This window comes from Strix uralensis, chromosome 3 (assembly GCF_047716275.1).
Source record: "Strix uralensis isolate ZFMK-TIS-50842 chromosome 3, bStrUra1, whole genome shotgun sequence".
In the NCBI taxonomy this organism is placed as follows: Eukaryota; Metazoa; Chordata; class Aves; order Strigiformes; family Strigidae; genus Strix; species Strix uralensis.
The window spans coordinates 85,885,151-85,903,761 of record NC_133974.1 but is presented as its reverse complement, the minus strand read 5'-3'; the positions used below and the strand labels follow the sequence as shown (position 1 = coordinate 85,903,761).

Below are 18,611 nucleotides of genomic sequence, written 5' to 3'. Positions count from 1 at the left end.
AATGCTAGAGCGCCCTGCACTATCCTGATGTATTCTAGTACATTGTATATGGTGTCATTCAAAATACAGAAACTGTAACTACATATACATTCATTTTGTTGCTACAGATGACACAAAGAAATCCTTACTTATTTCAGTAGTACATTTTTTCTAGTAAGTAATCAAAAAGCTGACACTTGATGTGAAAGGACGCAGAAGCAACTGAAAGAAATCCATTTGGTTCCATACAGGCTAAGTGAGTTTGGTGCATCTGTCCTGCAAGAACCACTAAGATGCAATTCCAGTAGAAGTATGTTACCCTCCAAGTGCAGCTGATTTTACTAGCGAGCAATTCATGTAGCATGAAGCCCAGCCATTCGCAGAGGCATTGAACTTTCCACCTGCTTTGCTGATAAAAATTTAAAAAAAAAAAAAAAAACAACAACCAAGCCCCATAGCAGTCTCATACTCTTCTATATATACCTGAACAAAAAAAGCCCATGCACACTCCTGTTGGCAGAACAAAGCACAGATCAGCAAACAGGAGCTCCAGAAGCTCTCACCTCTCACCAGAAATGATGCCTCTTACTTTACACACTCCCTATGAAATGAGATTTCACTGTGGATGGATGGCTTGGCACTCACTAGTCTTCTGGTAGACCAGAGTGAAAAGAATGCTTTACCACTGCTGACAGAAATAACTAAAGCTGCTGTGAAAGTTTACCAAGAGTTCTCAAATCATTCCAATGAAAAGGTTCAGTTAACAACAATCCTCTGTATGGGATATAACATCTCCCATCCACGCAAAGACGCACACCATACTGGCAGATGAAAACAAGTCACGTACCACCTGTATTTATGTGTGTCATTTCATATATGTGTGTATATATATATATCTCATCTATTGACCAAGGTATGGCATGTAACATGCAATCCGTAGTCTTCAAATTTCAGTGGCCTTATTCACAATAATGATCATCAAGGACTATAAAAGTCATCGCAAGGCAAAAGACTAGTAATGTTATTTATATCATGAAACTGCTGGATATATTTCAGAAAACCCAAGCAAAGCAAGTGTACCTCGAGGAATCACAAGCTCTTATTGGTTTCAGAAGAACAACAGGTTTTTGTTCTAGCCAATATAATAGATACATTGTGCTTGTTCACTTATGATAAAATGTCCTTTAAATGCCAAGCTAATTTAAATTCCTGTACCTAGTCACTGTACCAAAACATTTTTTGATCTCTTTGAAATAATAAATGCATTAGAATAGAATGAAAGTTCAAACTAGCCACTTGTTATATAAATTCAGATAGTACCAGTGTTTTGAATCCTCAAATTTTCCCTTTAGAAAAAAATCATTTATATCGAAGCATATGAAGGAAAATACCTTTGAAATATATTTCAAATAAGAGTTTGTACCGATAGCTTTTATGAAGGTTACCTTACACTTCATTTTAATTTGCATACCCTCTTGACAAATTTTTATTTTAATAGCTATTTTTTATGCAGCATGTTTGCTTGAGGATGATTTCAGAAAACTTTCAGACAAAAATCTAAATCATTTGCTGAGGCAACTGAGACTAAGAAAATACCTGATGTTTTTTCATGTCAAATATGTCTGGATGCCTTTTCTTTTTGGCAGCTCTAGCACTGTCACACAACAGAAAAGCAACTTGCTGGAGAATTTTGTAGAATCTGGAAAATTCACCTGTATATCATCAATAGACTTAAAGTAGGCAAGCTTGCTCAAGAGTATGCATGCTGGCACTGATTTTGGCAAAGAAACTGGTGGTAACCAGCATTATCACCTACTTTGCCTGCTATGTATCATGGCTGAAATCTGCATGCTGATCTAAAGGTACCAGTCATTGTAAGACCTTTTATGAATCACCAGTATCAGCAAGACATAACATACTGAAAATAAGAATTAAGGCAATCCCTGGATATACAGGCAGGATAGTCCGAGTAGGACATAGGGAAATCATTTATTTTCCTTGTCATAGAATGTGAGACTGGTAATAGCATACTATGTACAGATCTGTTGTCTAACTTTCATGAAAAAGACATTTAAAACTCAAAACTGAAAGAAGCCACAAAATTATAAATCCTTTCCTCACACCTCAAACCTGACAACTTCCTTCCCATTTATCTGTGGCACCTCTTCTGAGGAAAACACAGCAGTGCAGAAGGTACACCAGCACAAGAGCAGTTGATGGTAATGTAAAACAGGCAACTTTGCCTTTCTTTCCTCTTACTGGGATGTAAAGTTTGGTCCTTTTCTCCTACCCAGTATCCATCACATCTGGAAGAACATAACTATCTACCCCTGTTTCTACTATTGTTTATATTGTCCAGAAAGTTACTGAATACAAGAGTACTAATGGATAGATGGCCATGCTTCATTTCCTAAGATAATTATGGAAAATTTCCAGGAACTGATTTGATTATGGCATTTCAACACTTTTGTAAGAAGAAAGTACTAAATGCTAGATCTCTTGAATCTAGTAAAGGAAGATTTGATTAAAAAAAAACAAACAAAAAAACCCAAACAGAAAACCACACAACAAATAATCAGAGTAAAAAGAATCAGAAGCAAAACATAGTTACAACATCTTGTGGTGACTACCTCCTAAATTATTCCAGAAAGCTGTGGATTTGCTTTCTCAGCATCATTCAGCCTGATAAACTTTAATGAAAAACAAGGTACAAGGATCCAAAGACGACTCACTGGAAAAATTTAACAACCAGGCTAGGAATACATGATCTGAAGGCTTTTTCTGGTCTTTATATAAACCTAAGGATTTCCAGCTTCATATTTCACCTGCTCTTATAATAATAAAAAGTTACACTCAAAAACCAAGACAAAATAATTACAAAATAATATCTAGGCTGTAGGGCTGTCTAGGACAGAGCAGCTGTAATTTGCTTGCCTAAGAGACCAGAGCCCAGTCTCTGGGCACACATATAATGATAGACTTCATTTATATGATTATTTCCTATTCTCTTTCCACAGGATTCCTCCCTTCTTCTTTCCTTTTTCCTGGTTCTTTTCTGTGGATGAACTAACAATAAACGTAGCACATGCATATAGCACTCAAGTCCCCAGCAAAATCAAAAAATTACCTGTTTGAAATGAAAAGTGTAAATAATGCTGCCTGAGCAAACAAAACAAGTTGTGGCTTTATTTTTTAAACCAAAAGCATACAATCAAGCTATGAATTTCAATGTTTTAATAAACTGCCAGAGCTAAGCATAATATTTTAAAGGGAAATTATAAAACCTCAGAGCATGAAGTGCCTAGGGCTAGAAGAAACAGAGCACTACAAATTCTTTCTTATGAAATTTCACTCATTTTCTACTGTTGCCTTTGATAGTAGCATTTAGCTGATTCAGGAGAGAGAAGTAGACATGCTCAGATAGATGGATCACTAATCTCATGAAGTATGGAAATTCTCATTTTGGGATTCTTGTGTTAAAAAAGTAGGTATTTATTGCAGAGGTAATCTGGCACATACTAATTGAGAATTAAAATTAAATCCAGTTAGTCCATATAGTTATTCTTTCTTAAGCATAAGGAAAGCTGTTTATTGTTCTGACTCAATTCAGCATGAGATCTTATTCATATTACTCAGCCATTTCATTACTGCTGACTTACCTGTTATATAATAATAATACCTATTATATAAACATAGCAGTTGAGAGTACACACCACAAAAATCAAAGAAGCACAAGGAGACCACTTTTAAACACAGCAGCCTTAATGACTTCTAATGTAATGAAAAGTAATTGAGGGCTGAAAAGACCTCCCTTTGCAGGATTCTTTCCATTAGGAAACTGAGGTCATATGGAATCCAGTTTATAGTAACAATCACTCAAGAAATAGCTGTACTTTCTTTTCCTAAATGTAAGAAAAAACTGTTATTCTAAAACAAAAAATTGATGGAGCTCCAGGAAGATAACAGTGCTTCAGATGTATGCACAAAATTATCTCTTCTCATAAAACTTAAAGTAACCACATCAGTCATTAAATGCAAAACGCAGTTACTTCAAACAAATACGAAGCTGCCAACAAAAGTACCTACCCTATAAATAAATACCTATAAACGCAAAGGAAAACTTTATATATATTTTCATAGAAACTACATACGGATACAAAATGTCAGTTCTGTTAATTTATCATCAAGTACATATTCAGTCATTTTAGTATTATCATTATTGTTGACTCCCAGAGACTTAGTAGAAAGAATAATGACACCAACAACAATATGACCTTGATCATCTACAAGCTACTATTTTCAAGATTATTCTCTTCTAATATCAAGATATCAGTATGCAAGAGACACACAGGCAGATTCCTAATGCGTTTGCACAGAACCCAGGCAAAATTTGCAGTAAAAATATACTCATTATTTAGTGAACACCAGCTCTCTGGGCTGGTATAGCTGTAGCTCTGTATCTTCTGCTAGTGTTGGGATTTAATAGGCATTGAGAGCACAGTAAACTACACTCTGTAAGCAGGTGACAACCACATCATGACCACACTCAGAGACTTTGCTTTATCTTTCTTGTGTGCATCTGAGAAGATCTGTGAGTACAGAGCACTGTACATCAGTACAACTGCCATCACTTTTCTTTAGGCATGGATATGAATGCCCAGAACGCTGACCTTCATGGTTATGCATGGAAAACATCGATAACTGCTTCCAGCAAATACCACATTACCATCAAACATGGTTCTTCCAGCTTGGAGTATGTAGGTCCCATCAGTCACTGTGCCCTATAAAAGTCTTTTTTTGCTCACATCTAGTGCTGAAAATAGTCCCAAACTAGTGTAAATGATCTAGCTGAGACCTCTACAAAGCTCTCTTTCACACGTCCTCTTCTCAGCAGAATCCCCAACATTTTCTAACCATTCTGCAGAGAACTTGGGTTTTTATCCTGTGTGCTCTGGATGGGATCTCTCTATTAAGAGTAAATATTCACTTAACAGTTGGCCCCAAGACTCTTCTAAAGACAGCCCAAGAGAAAATCTGCCAATTAATGTTATGATTTAAAAAAAAAAAAAAAAATACTTTGAATACTTTGCATTTGAAAATTAAATGTTTTTTTCTTTCACTGTTCTGCCCTATAGCACTATTTTAACACACACTCCCCTACACTTTCTTTAGTTTTTCCTCCTGACCACATCTGGTGGGAATAAACAGAAAGAAGACTGTTGCTCTACTTCACACATATGGCCATACACAGTTATCACTGCACATCCTTGGGTCTGGATGGTGAATTTTGACATTATGCCTGTGTGTGCCCGTTCTTTTGAATTTATTTACCTTTTTCCTGTGGATCTGCTTGCTCTTGGTTTCAGTATTTGCAAACTAAGGGAAGAGGAGTCCCCATTTAGAAGCATGGATCTGCTTACTCTGGTACCACCTCTTCTCGCAAACATGCTTTTCATTCTCTTGCTTTTGGAGTTAGTCCTTGGACAAATTCTCATTGATAGCACACATCTTGGAACATCCATGGGACTTCTGGACTTCATTTCCCAAATACCGTTTTCCGTCTCAGTGCCTGACATTTTATGGGACTGACTACTCTATGTTAGTTTAAAGTTTGCTTTCTCAAGGCATTCTCAGAAAGATCAGAGGCATGCTTCTCTCCTTCCAGCTTTCTTGAGTGACAGACTTATGGTTAACCCCTACTTCTCTTTTATCTGTTTAACTCTTGAGCCTACAGTCATTCTTCCTCACTTACAGTTTAAAGGATTTGAGCTGGAGCATGGCATTCAAATTAACCCTATAGGGTATATACAGAACACTCAACTACATCATAACAAATCAGATTAATTACACAGCAGAGAACATTAATGACACTACTATGATTTATTTGTAAATACCTATTTGCTAGTAAAACAATTAACATTATTGCTATATCCTTCATCTTCCAGACTGCAAAAATGTGTTAGTCTCCATATTTCTTGTCCACCGAGATTCAATAACATTCTATTCCCAGCTCTAAAGGTGAGTTATAGGACATTTTAGCTCAAGCCACACAGAATAATTTCATTATTTCCAGAGAAAAACAGCACACATCCAAGTCATTTTAAGACTGCTTGACAGTCTCTCTTGATACAGTCAGAAATCCTCATAAAGCTTAGCTGTTCTGAAGAAATGATCAAGCTTTGTATTTTGTACTATGAGATCTCAAATTAAAACATTCTTGTAGCTGTATGCTGACCCTCAGCACATTGGAATTGTTGGGAATTTACAACTCTGGAAAGCTTCAGTGAAAGCTGCATTTAGAATTTCTCAAAAATCAGACCATTCCTGTAGCAAAAAAAGGAAAATTAAACATAAGGAATTCATGATGCTATAAGCTTATGCCAGTCATGAAATCTGTGGTACAGTGGGAAAAACTGTTGTATTTTGCAAGATGAAAAAAAGTGCATATTTAATAACTTACCCCTTCTGCCTTCTCTTCTGTGTTAGCCAGCATCTCCTGGAGGGCTCGTACTGACAGAGACTGCTCCAGCACAAAGGTGCAGATGGACAAATCAGGTGGAACATTCTAGGTGAAAGAAAAACATGCTATCACTTTAGTGACAGATTTGCTGAACAGCAATTTCCAATGCTTCTATTTTCCCTCACTTTCCATGAATCTGAAAGATCTACTATATCCTTGAGGCTATGAAAGCCAGCCACATACTGGGCTGCAACAGTTGAAGCTTAGCCACCAAAGAGAAGGGAAGCAATTCGTCCCCTCTGCTCAGCATTTGCAAGCTGACACATGGGGTACTGGGCCCCACTCTCAATAAAAGAAAGAAACCAATAAACTGCATCAAGTTCATCAGTGTTTGTCAGGGCTGGTGCACTCACCCTGCATGGCTGGGGGAGCTGAGTTCGATCAGCCTGGATGGAGAAGACAGAAGAGAGGGGGATCTTACAGTTCTCTTTACAAATCTAGTGGTGATTACAAGGAAAATGGAGGCACACTCTTCTTGGAGGTGTTCCTTGAAAGCAACAGGAGCATCAATACAAGGTGTATCAAAGAAAACTACAATTAGATATTAGGGAGAAAAATTCACTCTGGAAGTAGTAAACACTGTCAAAGGATGCCAAGCAAAGCGGTGGTATCTCTGCTTCAACATTAGCATACAGAACATATTTCTTAGCCATTATGTTCACATTGTGGGGAAAACAAAATTCGGTCTTTAGGCTACTGGTAGTAGCCAGACCTCATCTTTATGATGATCTCCAGGTCAAGATGAATTTTCTGTAGCAGAAACATTAGACACTGAGCATCAAGGCCAAGCTAGTAGCTTCTCAGCCTTGCAGGGCAGTGTGTTTCACCCTATTATGTTCTAAGTGGGATATAACCAGAGAGTCTTAGAAAAATAAATATTTGACTTGTCATGACTGAAAAAAATCATTGAGCTATTGAAAAGGTAGCTTTACAGACTAGCATAAAAATCTGTAATAAAATTGAAACGTGTTTGTAATAGCAATGTCTAAGTTACAAAGTAGCAAAGTAAAACTAGATTTTATGTGGGGACCTTTTCTTCTGTTAATAGAAGAATATGCAACTACTACACACCTTTTCTTGCCTCCAGAAATCCTTTCATGTTCTTTCTCTTTTTGTTTTCATGTTAATTGTGTATTTTAGTTTAGGAATACTTTTACTGACTATTGGAAATCAGTTTTTTACACCATGGATGCTTTTACCGCTAAAGCTGTAAAACTGCATATTTATTCAAACTGTGTACAGTTCAAAGAGGCCTCTTCCAAGGCCTCAAAAATTAAATTGTAAAAGGTAGTTGGAAAATCATTTCATCCACTCTTTTTCAAAAGTTAGTTTACTAAGAATACCTCACACTATTAATAGCTTATTAAATTGCTGTTCATCACTCCTAACTACAGTAATTCAAGTCTGTTTATTAACTAACAGATATTTCATTACCTTCCACTATTTATATTTTAATAAAATTAATGTAAAATGGTATTTTAAACTAAAGTTTTAGCCAGATCAAAAAGCATTAAATAACATCCTCTTTTGCATGGGATTTTGACTGATTTACGCAATGATACTTAGGCATGAAAAATTTTTAAGCCTCTACTTACTTGTCAGTCTACTCGTTACCATTTTTCTTTTGTAGTTACTCAGACACTACAACAGTCCTTTTCATGCTAGTATTAAGCCAACAGACAACGAATTAGTTTCTCTTCAAAACATCATTGTAATGTAAGTACTATCCTAAGCCCTAAGCAGGGAAGACACCACTCAAAGATTACACGTTGTAAAGTGTTGTTTCTGCTCAGTAAACACAAGCACGATCTTCCATTCTAGAAAGCCTCACAGAAATTAATACTCTGACAGTCCAGCTAGCTCTCAATTCTCTCCAGTGAAGCCTGACTGACAAAGAGTCTGAACAAAACAGAAAAAGATGCTCCTTACACTGTGCTCAGGAATGAGCCAAGGCTACGTTTTCTGTATCTGGTTATAGCAAACATATATAAGCAAACAAAGTCTCCGTAACAGTGTTCCAACTGTTATTGCTGTTATTTAAAGCAAGATTGTTGCTAGCAGAATATGTCCCTCATACAATTTTGTGACATATCAAGATTTTTTACTAATAAACCTACCCTACAGGTTATACACTCTAAAATACAGAAAATCCTGCATCATTTCACAGTCATCAAGCCAACATAATTAGGACATTCCTCCTTCATTGATCCCATTCTCCTTTATGTTTAAGACAGCCGTGAACATTTTTTTTCCTTCCCCATTAAAACTGAGGAATGAATTCCCAATGAACATTTTTCAGCTACTCTCATACCAGGTAAGGCACACTTTGAGCAGCCAGACAGTAATAAAGGAGCACCGTATGAGATCATCTTGCTTTAATTGAGAGGCACCTTCTTCTTACAGTCTAGCAAAATGTTAGAACCAGTTTCTTTTTCTCAAGACAAAAGGGAGAGCACATTATCCCACCTCATCTCTGTTACTTGAATGCCTACGTACTCGGTGGCACTCAGCAAGCAATGTGTTTCCCCTAAGAGCTGAAGAAAGATGCATCTACTGATGCTTGCGTATCAGACTCTTTCTCTCTAGCAGTTTCTCACCCAAATCTGCTCTACTGAAGATCCAACAGGCATGGTTGCATACAGTGTACTATAGTGTACACCAACATAGACATACATGGGACAGATGCAGAACTGCCAACATATTTAGCTCAGACAGTTACAGCTCTGCTCACCCCTATACAGTCCATTTTAATGCTGATGCTTTTAAAGCTCTGGAGTTACAAGACAAGGCTTCAGGCTGGCATACAGACACAGATTGAAGGTTTCTATTTTGAATAGCCCCCTTCAAAAATAATAATTCCACATAATATTTAAACTCTCATTTAAATATACTAAAAATTTATTCACAGTGCATTTTCCATCTATTCAAAGCATAAAATAGAAATGAGAAAGGAAAAACACAGTTTTTGCCAGTCCTCTGATTATCTACCTTATCTCTCATATTACCTCATACAGACGGAGGAAGGAATATGAAAAATAAAGGTATTCTGCATTATATGGCAGCCTAATATTCCCTGTCAAAAGGTATCTTCATGAAAATTTCACAGTAGTTTTTAGTTCCTATTCTGCTAAGTGACTGCATGTGGTAGAGGCTGCAAGGAAAATCTGTAGCAATCAGTTTGCATTAACAGACTTTTTTGAGAATAGGTCAAATGTATAGGCAGGTATTTTAGTGATTGCTTTGCTAGACTATGAATACACTATTAAATAAGAAAGAATTTTAAAGATGGTATTTTCCTACATGTCTAAAAACCACCCACCAGTGCATTTTTAATAAATACCAAAACAATCTGTAACTACCTGGAAATTTTCAACAGTTTAATGGTAATAATAAATCTTTAATTTGAGAGCAGAACACAATTTATACCCCCAAAAATTATCAGTGTTCAAAAGCACATGACTCAACAGACATAACTAACCATATTGGTAATCCTCAACCTTCTTTTCCACCAATTTTTATCGTATTCAACTTTGCTGCAGCAACTTTCTAAATGAAGGCACAGAAAAATAGTTCATATTCCAAAAGGGGTTTTTTGTTTTGTTTTGTGATGAAATATGTAATGTGGTCCTTGGACAGTCCAGGGACTCTGTATCACTTATCTTTAATCTAACAGATCAGTGGAAAATTCTGATAAACAATGGCAGTATTCAAAACAATTTATTTTCAATTTATTTTTGACATATTTGCAAAATCAATTTGGTTTTAATGGGTTTTAATACAAAATACACCCAGTGACTTAAAAAGTAAAAAGCAGCAACTCCAGTGTTTCTCAGAGCTTAAAACATTACTGATTTTCTCTGCTAGTTCTTGTTTAAAAGATTTTTCTTGTCAATTCCTTGCCTAGACAATCTAGTCAGTCATAATTACAACCTAATATGCAAGTAGCTTGATAAAAAAAATAGGTTATTACACAAATAAACTAGAAATTGAATATTAAATTTCAAAAGGAGATTCAGTACTGCTAGGAGAAAAATAATAAATTTCTATTAACTTTTTCTATTGATCTTTCATCATTGTAATAGCACAGTCAGCAAAATTAGACAAATTAAAATAATGTAATTGTCATCTGCAATTTTTAAAGCATATCTATTACTGGAGTAATTGCTGGATTATTTAGAAAATTTGAGAATTCTTCATTCTTCCTGATGTTTTAACTATATTTATTGTGTACACTAATTTTCTGTAGTAATATTTGCATAGTAAATTATGCTTTACTCTGTGGGAAGCAGATTTGCAAATTAGATAATCATACCCTTTATTAAAAAGGTGTTTTGAGTAAAGCTTTTGAAATGCTATTTAAAAATATCTCTAGCTCTAGTCCAACCCACAGTTGAATCATGGATACTGGATGTATTCATTACATACCATTTCAGTTTTTAGTGAATTATTATTTACAAGCATACCATACTCCAGCGTGATGACAATGAAAGCAAGAGGCTGAGATGCAAAACTCAGTCCCACTGTCATTACCGTGATGATCACACAGTGCTAACAAGCCACAATAACGTATGACCTGCTCATATAGTATGATGCATATAATCTTGTGAATGTAAACTGCTGTCATAAATATTAGTACAAGACTGAAGAATAATAAATCGCACCAGCAAACACAATTCTGTCTTTAAGAATAAGCAGCTTTACCTCAGCTTTACTTCTCTTCCTAGTTATTTGCAAGCCTCCTAGTTGTTTTCCTAAGCTTATGGTTATTTTTATTTCTTTTCGAACCAAATTCCCAATGAAATGCACTTGCAGGTATTTCATCTCTTAACTGTACACTAAGTATTCACACATCAGTGCCCAAAAACCCACCTAAGCAACCTGATTTACAAAGCATCCACAGTTTGCATCATTGTCAAAAAAAATGAGATGTGGGTGTTCCTAAATTTTAAAAATTAGCACACTGATTAGATGCCTAACTTGGAGAATCCAAGTAGGAAGATTCAGAAAATTAATTCTAGTATAGAATTTGAGCAAAACATCTGCAGCCCTATTTGTGGGAGTAGCCTGAAAGAAACTGAATCCATCATCTATTTTCAAGTTACATTTAAATTTATACATCTCAGTCTTTTTGGCAGTCCTTTCTACTTAAATGAGATTCTGTCTGGTGACAGTGATGAAACAGACTCAATATTACCAAGTAAAAACATCCATTTCTAGGACTCTACCTAGAAGGCATAGCTTTCTGTGTTTTCAAGCTTGTCATCGAAAAGATGGACCCAGGACAGAAATACATGGCTCTGAAGACAAGTCCCATCAGCCAAATAGGATGAATCATATTCACCAAATCCCAAAAGAGAAAAGACAAAGAATGAATTATGAGTCTCACAGTTTCAGTTCTAGAAGAGAGGACCCTTCAATAACAATGTCAAGCTCCTGCATGCTTATCATTAGCAGACCATGAAGGCTGCCTGGCCACCTCCTGTGAAAAAAACTTGCTTTCAGTTGTTTATGACTATTACAATCTGAAACCATCACTTTCTGTATGAGGCATTTACAGGATATTCCATCTGAAACAGTTGTTTCCATTAAAAGCAGAGAAGTTTTCAACATTCAAATCTTTTTATGTTACTATATCTAAAAACTGTAATGCCCTCATGTTTTTAGAAGAGTGGTTTGACAAGGGAGTGGCCTTTTGTCACAAGTATGCTCTTCACTTTTTCTAGGAAAAACTTTGAAAATCCAGTCAAGTTCTACTTCCTGAAAAATGTCATTTTTCACACAGTGAAAAGTTTCTTGTTAACAATTGAAACCTCTAAAGATTCCTGGTTCACAGGACAGCTGTTTCAGTGGATAAAAATTAAAAACTCACAGGAATACCAGAAGAATGAAACCAGAATAGGGTCTGGAATAAAAAAACAAGGGAAAAGGAGACCAACACAGGGAAAAACAGCTAGTGGTACAACTGAGGTCAGACCCAAATACACTGCAATCAATTAATTTTCAAAGCCTAGAACACAAGACAGCTCCAAGTCCTCAGTGCTTCTTTTGAATCATGATGTTTGCCTATGTCGCCACATGCAGATCACCTGTATTATATCTTGTTAATCTGACCTAAGCAACTGATTGTTTTCATTTTTTAAAAAGATTCTCATGGTCACATATACAAGGTTTCCCTATTTTATCCACATTTCTGAGTGAAGAATTCTCTCATAAATGAAGTGTTAGATTTGACAAACCCAGCAGTGAAAAAAGTCTCGAGCATACTTTTTGTTGATGTATCAAAGAGAAACACTCATCTACATTAGTCTATGTCTTATCACAAGGAGTTACTAGCTTTTATGAGTCAGCACAACAGTGAAGACCAAAATCCTTCCCTTGTCTTATTTTCAGATAGTGCATGTCATCTGCTGGTCACAGTGGAACAGTTCATTGGCAAAGAAAAATGCATTACCTGAAACTTAAGCTGTACAAACTGAAGGTATAACATTCAGAAGGAAACAGCTTCTTGGGTTTTTCCCCTCTCACAATCTCCTTTAAAAATCCATAAGAAACCTATTTCTACTTAGGCTGTTACATAAGTGCAATTATATTCTTTTATTTTATGCTTGCAAACAACATCGGAGTTTTATGTTACACTTTTTCAGTTTTAGCTCTTTGGAAACAACTTTGACCCCAAGAGCTGTCAAGGGTCATGAGGCTATGTGCTGGTTTTGGCTGGGGTAGAGTTAATTCTTTTCTTAAGTAGCAAGTATTGGGCTCTCTTTTGGATTTGTGCTGGAAACGGTGTTGATAATACAGAGATGCTTTCCTTATTGCTGAGCAGTGCTTACACAGAGTCAAGGCCTTTTCTGCTCCTCACACCACCCCATCAGTGAGTAGGCTGGGGGTGCGCAAGAAGTTGGGAGGGGACACAGCTGGGACAGCTGAGCCCAGTGACCACAGGGATATTCCATACCATATAACATCATGCTCAGCAAGAAAACTAGGGGGAAAGTTGGCAGGGGGGCCACTGCTCGAGGTCTGGATGGGCATTGGTCAGTTGGTGGTGAGCAACTGTTTTCATTTGCATCACTTGTCTTTCCTGGGTTTTATTTCTCTCACTTTGTAATTTCCCTTTTCATTACCATTTTTATTATTATTACTATTTTATCTTATTTCAGGTATTAGACTGTTCTTATCTCAACTCATGTGTTTTCTCACTTTCACTGTTCCTATTCTCTTCCCCCCCAGTCTTGCAAGTGTTTGTGTGGTGCTTAGTCGCCGGCTGGGGTTAAACCACAACAGCTTGTTATTAACAGAGCAGACTGTCTTAACTGCTTGGAAGTTGTAATTCCCAGTATGATGTTTGCTTTCTTTACAGATTCAGGGCCTCATACATTTCATCTCTAAAAAAGGCTAAGAGGTTTTTTCCTCTTATCCTCCATCTCTCCCTCTGGTCTCCTTTATAACTAACTATACATAATTCCAACATATCTACATTACTGAGAGCTGTTTCTCTTTTTTATCTGTTCTCTGAAAATTTAAAACTCTTAGCAACAGATAAAAGTGATACTGTGTAAGGAGCCGTATAACTACATTTCAGCCTCGATAGATAAACCAGGTCAATCAACTCAACAGCCATGACAACATACACTGCTGTAGCCAGAAGCTTGGATGAACATTAGCTAATAGTGTATCACCCTAATGCAGTGTAAATGTGTTCATTTTTAAGGCAATTAGGAAAATTCCATGCTAATTAATAAAATTTAAAAATCTCATAGGATCAACAGTGCTACAGAGATTCTAGGCACACATCCAAATTAACAAAACATTTTTTGTTTAACTTCATGATGATTCTGCAAATTCTACCTTATTATGCTAATCTTATGTGTATTATTCAAAACTTTACAGTTCCCTTTTATTCTTAGAGATTATGTTGTATTTGTAGCCACTGCAACAAGTAATGAAAAAATCTAGGGTATTATCAGTTGGGAGGGTACTATTGCTTTTGAACCCGGAAAGAAGAGGAAGCAGCTCCCTTTGATTCCTGCAGCATCAGAAAGATGATCTTTATAAAATACTATTTTGCCCCTTTCTGGAAAGCATAGCAGACACCCAAGGAAAATCTTCCTAATCTCTGACCAGATTTATAATAAACCATGCACATTACAACAACCATATTTCAAAGTAGGAATCCTATAATCTTTTGGGATCAAACACGTGGGGCAAAAGTGCACGTCTTTTGTGGCTGTCATAATTGACATGGCCTGACCTGTCTCAGTAGAAATCTTACCTCCACATATAATAACCAGTAGGACATTATTTGCAGAAATTCTCTTACTGTTAAGTTTATTCCATAGCTGAAATCTTCACAGTGGAATTATAATATGTAATAATGAAATCCAAATAAATATAAATACTAACCCTTCCAGAATACCCTACACCATCTCTAATGAGCAATTCATTCACTTTTCAGTGAACGTGAAACATTATGTCTAAGAGAAGCAAAACCTGCTTATTTAACTCATAAGCTATCAACTATAAAACATAACAATGGACACCAAAATTTAAATTCTAAGGATTTTATTGTAAGTTTTCAATTATTACGCTTTCCATTTTAAGATGCTGAAGTCAAGAGTCAACCTGTGTAACCAGGAAAATTGGTGTCTATCAAATATTGTTGGAATGGGGGACTGGGAATTTATGCTCTGAGTCACCTCTGACTTGTCCTTAAACAAAGGCAAGGAGATGCATCATCAGCTCTCTCCTGGGCAACACAGTTTAAAAGTAGCAAAGCATACACAGCTATCAAAATCCTTTGTGGCAAGATGCAACAATGCACTTAGGCACTTACAGTACTAAATGGCATATTAACGGTCTATATTTTCTTTACACATATGTAAAATAAATCATTTTTTATAACTAAAATTAATAATGCATACATTCTGTTTTGTGTCAATACTCATTTATGTGCTTAATTCAATTAAAAAAAAAATATTCAAAACAAATGAAATGCAACCACCTACAGAATTTTCATCTATTCCACCAGCATTACAGAAGCTAGATATGCTTTATTCAAATTTAGGTGTGCCAGCCCCTACTGGCTAGCAAAAAATTAGTAAATTACAAAGCCACTTTATGAAGATGAATAGTATACCATACCTCAGTTCTTTAATTCATCTTGTCCCTCTTGTTATATGTCTTTTAAAGGTAGTATGTCTATTCTGATTCAGGCTGGATGTAATGTTCCCCAGATTATTTTGCACCCCAGACTGCTTTGATCTGATTTACTTGATTTAAAATAACAATTATATCAAAAATTATATATTTATCTTTAAAGGTATACACATTCACTGCTGTAATGTAAAGCAAATCAAAGAGAATGATATATTGAAAGCTGTTCAATCAAAAAAATATATCTTTGATGATTAAATTCTTGTAGTCTTAGCAAAATTCCAGCAGATATTTGGGTCAGGGACAGAAAGACTTGAGGAGTCCTAAGAGCAAGGGCTACCTGCGAAGAAATTCTTCATGGATCTAGGGACATACACTGTCAGAGCTTCACTGCTCATAAAAAGTGCAATACTACTTTTAAGCATAAATATCTACTTAAAAAAAATCTCACCATGTATACTCAGAAATTGTGGTTCAGCTGTAAATGTACAAAGCCTCTGCTTGACTGTGTATGGCACTGCATTTGAGCATACACTGCATGATGTAGACAATAAACACTCATTTTGCTGTGTACCTTTGTTAATTACAAAATCAAAAAGCTTGGAAGACTGATTAGTGATTATTTGTTCAGCTTCTTAAAGATTCAGATTTCATCCTTTTTTGGTCTAAGGTGCCAAAATACTGTTACTAAGCTGTTAAGCAAACAATTGCTGCTTTAAAGGAGACTCTGCTTATCATTCAGTAACACACCAGCACAAAGTACCATCTAGACAGAAACACCCACGTGCATTTCCCAGCAAACAACGCACCTGCCTCAGAAGTGAATTATGCAAGAAGTAATAAAGCTTAAAAATTCAGAGGCAGGAAAGCCAGTCCCAAGGACCTGGCAAACTATGTGGACTTTTACTCTTTTCCTGCTACTCTGAAATACACATTTAAGGAAGGAGTATAACAAGAAGTTTCTATATAATCACCCCTACATGCAACTGTCACAATCATTCACCAACCTGAAGTCCTCTTTTACCGTATTCAAGTTCCTCATTTTCAAAATTTCACATTTTGACATCACATATTAACTACAGTATTAAGACCTTTGCAGATACCTATTATGCACAACCACTTATTATTTTCTAGTTGCTTTCAATTTTGTTTTACCAATATCTCAACTTTCACCTTACCAAGTGTCCTGGTTTCGGCTGGGATAGAATTAATTTTTCTTGAGCTGGGTGGGGGCACAGCTGGAGTGCTGGACCCAGATTTCCCACACAAAACCAGGACACCAAGCAAAGATGTTCCACTCCTCTACTAATGTGCATGTCTATGCTGGGGATTTCAAATGCCTTTGTTTGGTATTGATTTTCTTAAAAAAACAAAAATCCACATTCTTGCGAATTTTTCAAAATAACCAGAACTCTTAATTAAAAGGAATCCACCTTTCTATAGAAATAAAACAATCCTAATAAGATTTATTTGGTTTTTGTGTATGTGAAAATAAGAGCTTTAATGGAAACTACAGGTACAGCTAACCTGCATGATAAATAAGCTGGAAACGTACACAATGGGAAATAATTCTTTTGACATTTTGAGTTTATAAAGTGAGATTTTTATAGTCATTAATCTGTACACAGAGTTGCAACTGTATCAGCCAAAACAGGTCAAACTAATTGTTAGTGTACTACTGACCAAATCATATATCGAATATGGCACTCAAAGCATGTTAAAACTTTATTCTCACAATAGCTAAACACAGTAGGCATGTTTCTTATTTAATATAAGACTTCACTGCGATTGTACTTCATTTTTATGGATCTTTTTGTATTGCTTAATACTTCATTTATACACTGGAGAAAGAAATTCTGTATTACTGGACTTTCCAATTTATTCAATAACCAGCACTCAAACGGTTTCTTGCCAAGCCCATTCATACTTCATATTGCACTGAGCGGAATGTTTGTTTGCTTTCTAGGACACCTGTCCAACTGTCTCATGCGAGTCTCGTGCTGTGCCTATTTCTTTTTCTCTCACAGTACTCAAAATGTCACAGAGCTTTGACATTTTCCTTCATATAGAAATAACTTGTCCCTGACGTGACTTTTAATGGATCAATACACACCTTGGCCATTCTACCTAAATTAATTCATCCTATATTACCTAAAGCCATTTGAGTGATGGCTGTTACTGATTTTGATTCATATTTCCCTCATTTATTGCCTTACCACCAGCTGTAAACATTGCACTGTGCACCTAGAGCTGATCAATACCTGGAGAAACACCAAGAAAACCTGAAATTCCTAGATGCTTGTTACCATTAAAAGACATTTAGATATGGGATAGAGGTAGAGTTTGCAGGATTGTTAAGGAAAGACTGTATCAGTCTTTTGAAATCAGCCCAGTGACATTCGTTTCCTATGCTTTTTTTAATGGTGTGTAAAAAGTCAGCTCTCGTGGAAAGGCAATGTTTTTGTGGGTGATATCTTTCTAAATATGTCAAGAGAAGAATATAAATACCTGGAATATGGAACAAACTTCCCCTCCTAAATACATTCTTTATATCCAGAAGGGAGGAAAGAGTTAAAGCTCAAAAACATTGATTAGTACCATTCACAGGGGCTCACTACATTTACAAGAATATCACTTTCTGTAAGACAAGAAAAACTATCTCACAGTCAATTAAGGAGAACATTAGCATCAACCCCTTCCAGCTCACACAACTCTGCAACTAGCAGATGGAAGGCAGTGCAAAAGTAGACTGCACACCATCACTTCTTTACAAGAACCTTGCACTGAGGTACAGAGAACCGTAAAACTCCTTTTGGCTTATAAATGGGATTTGAAAAGGCCAAGCCAAAAAAGACTGAGAGGAAGGACCTTCTAAACTACTAATCATACTGTGGGAAATCACAGTATTATTCCCATCCTCCAGCTGTTACAGACATGTTGGTTTGGTAAGAAAAAACAG

At 36.1% G+C, this 18,611-nt stretch overlaps 1 protein-coding gene across 15 annotated transcripts in view; it reads right to left on the bottom strand.

Moving 5' to 3' along the window:
- Window positions 1–18,611, bottom strand: part of RYR2 (ryanodine receptor 2) — a 441,080-nt gene that overhangs the window by 299,726 nt on the left and 122,743 nt on the right. For all 15 annotated transcript variants that reach the window (XM_074863209.1, XM_074863211.1, XM_074863214.1 and 12 more), the window contains one exon: window positions 6,440–6,544. In XM_074863209.1, coding sequence (XP_074719310.1) covers window positions 6,440–6,544 — 105 coding nt within the window. The remainder of the gene's footprint in view (window positions 1–6,439; window positions 6,545–18,611) is intronic.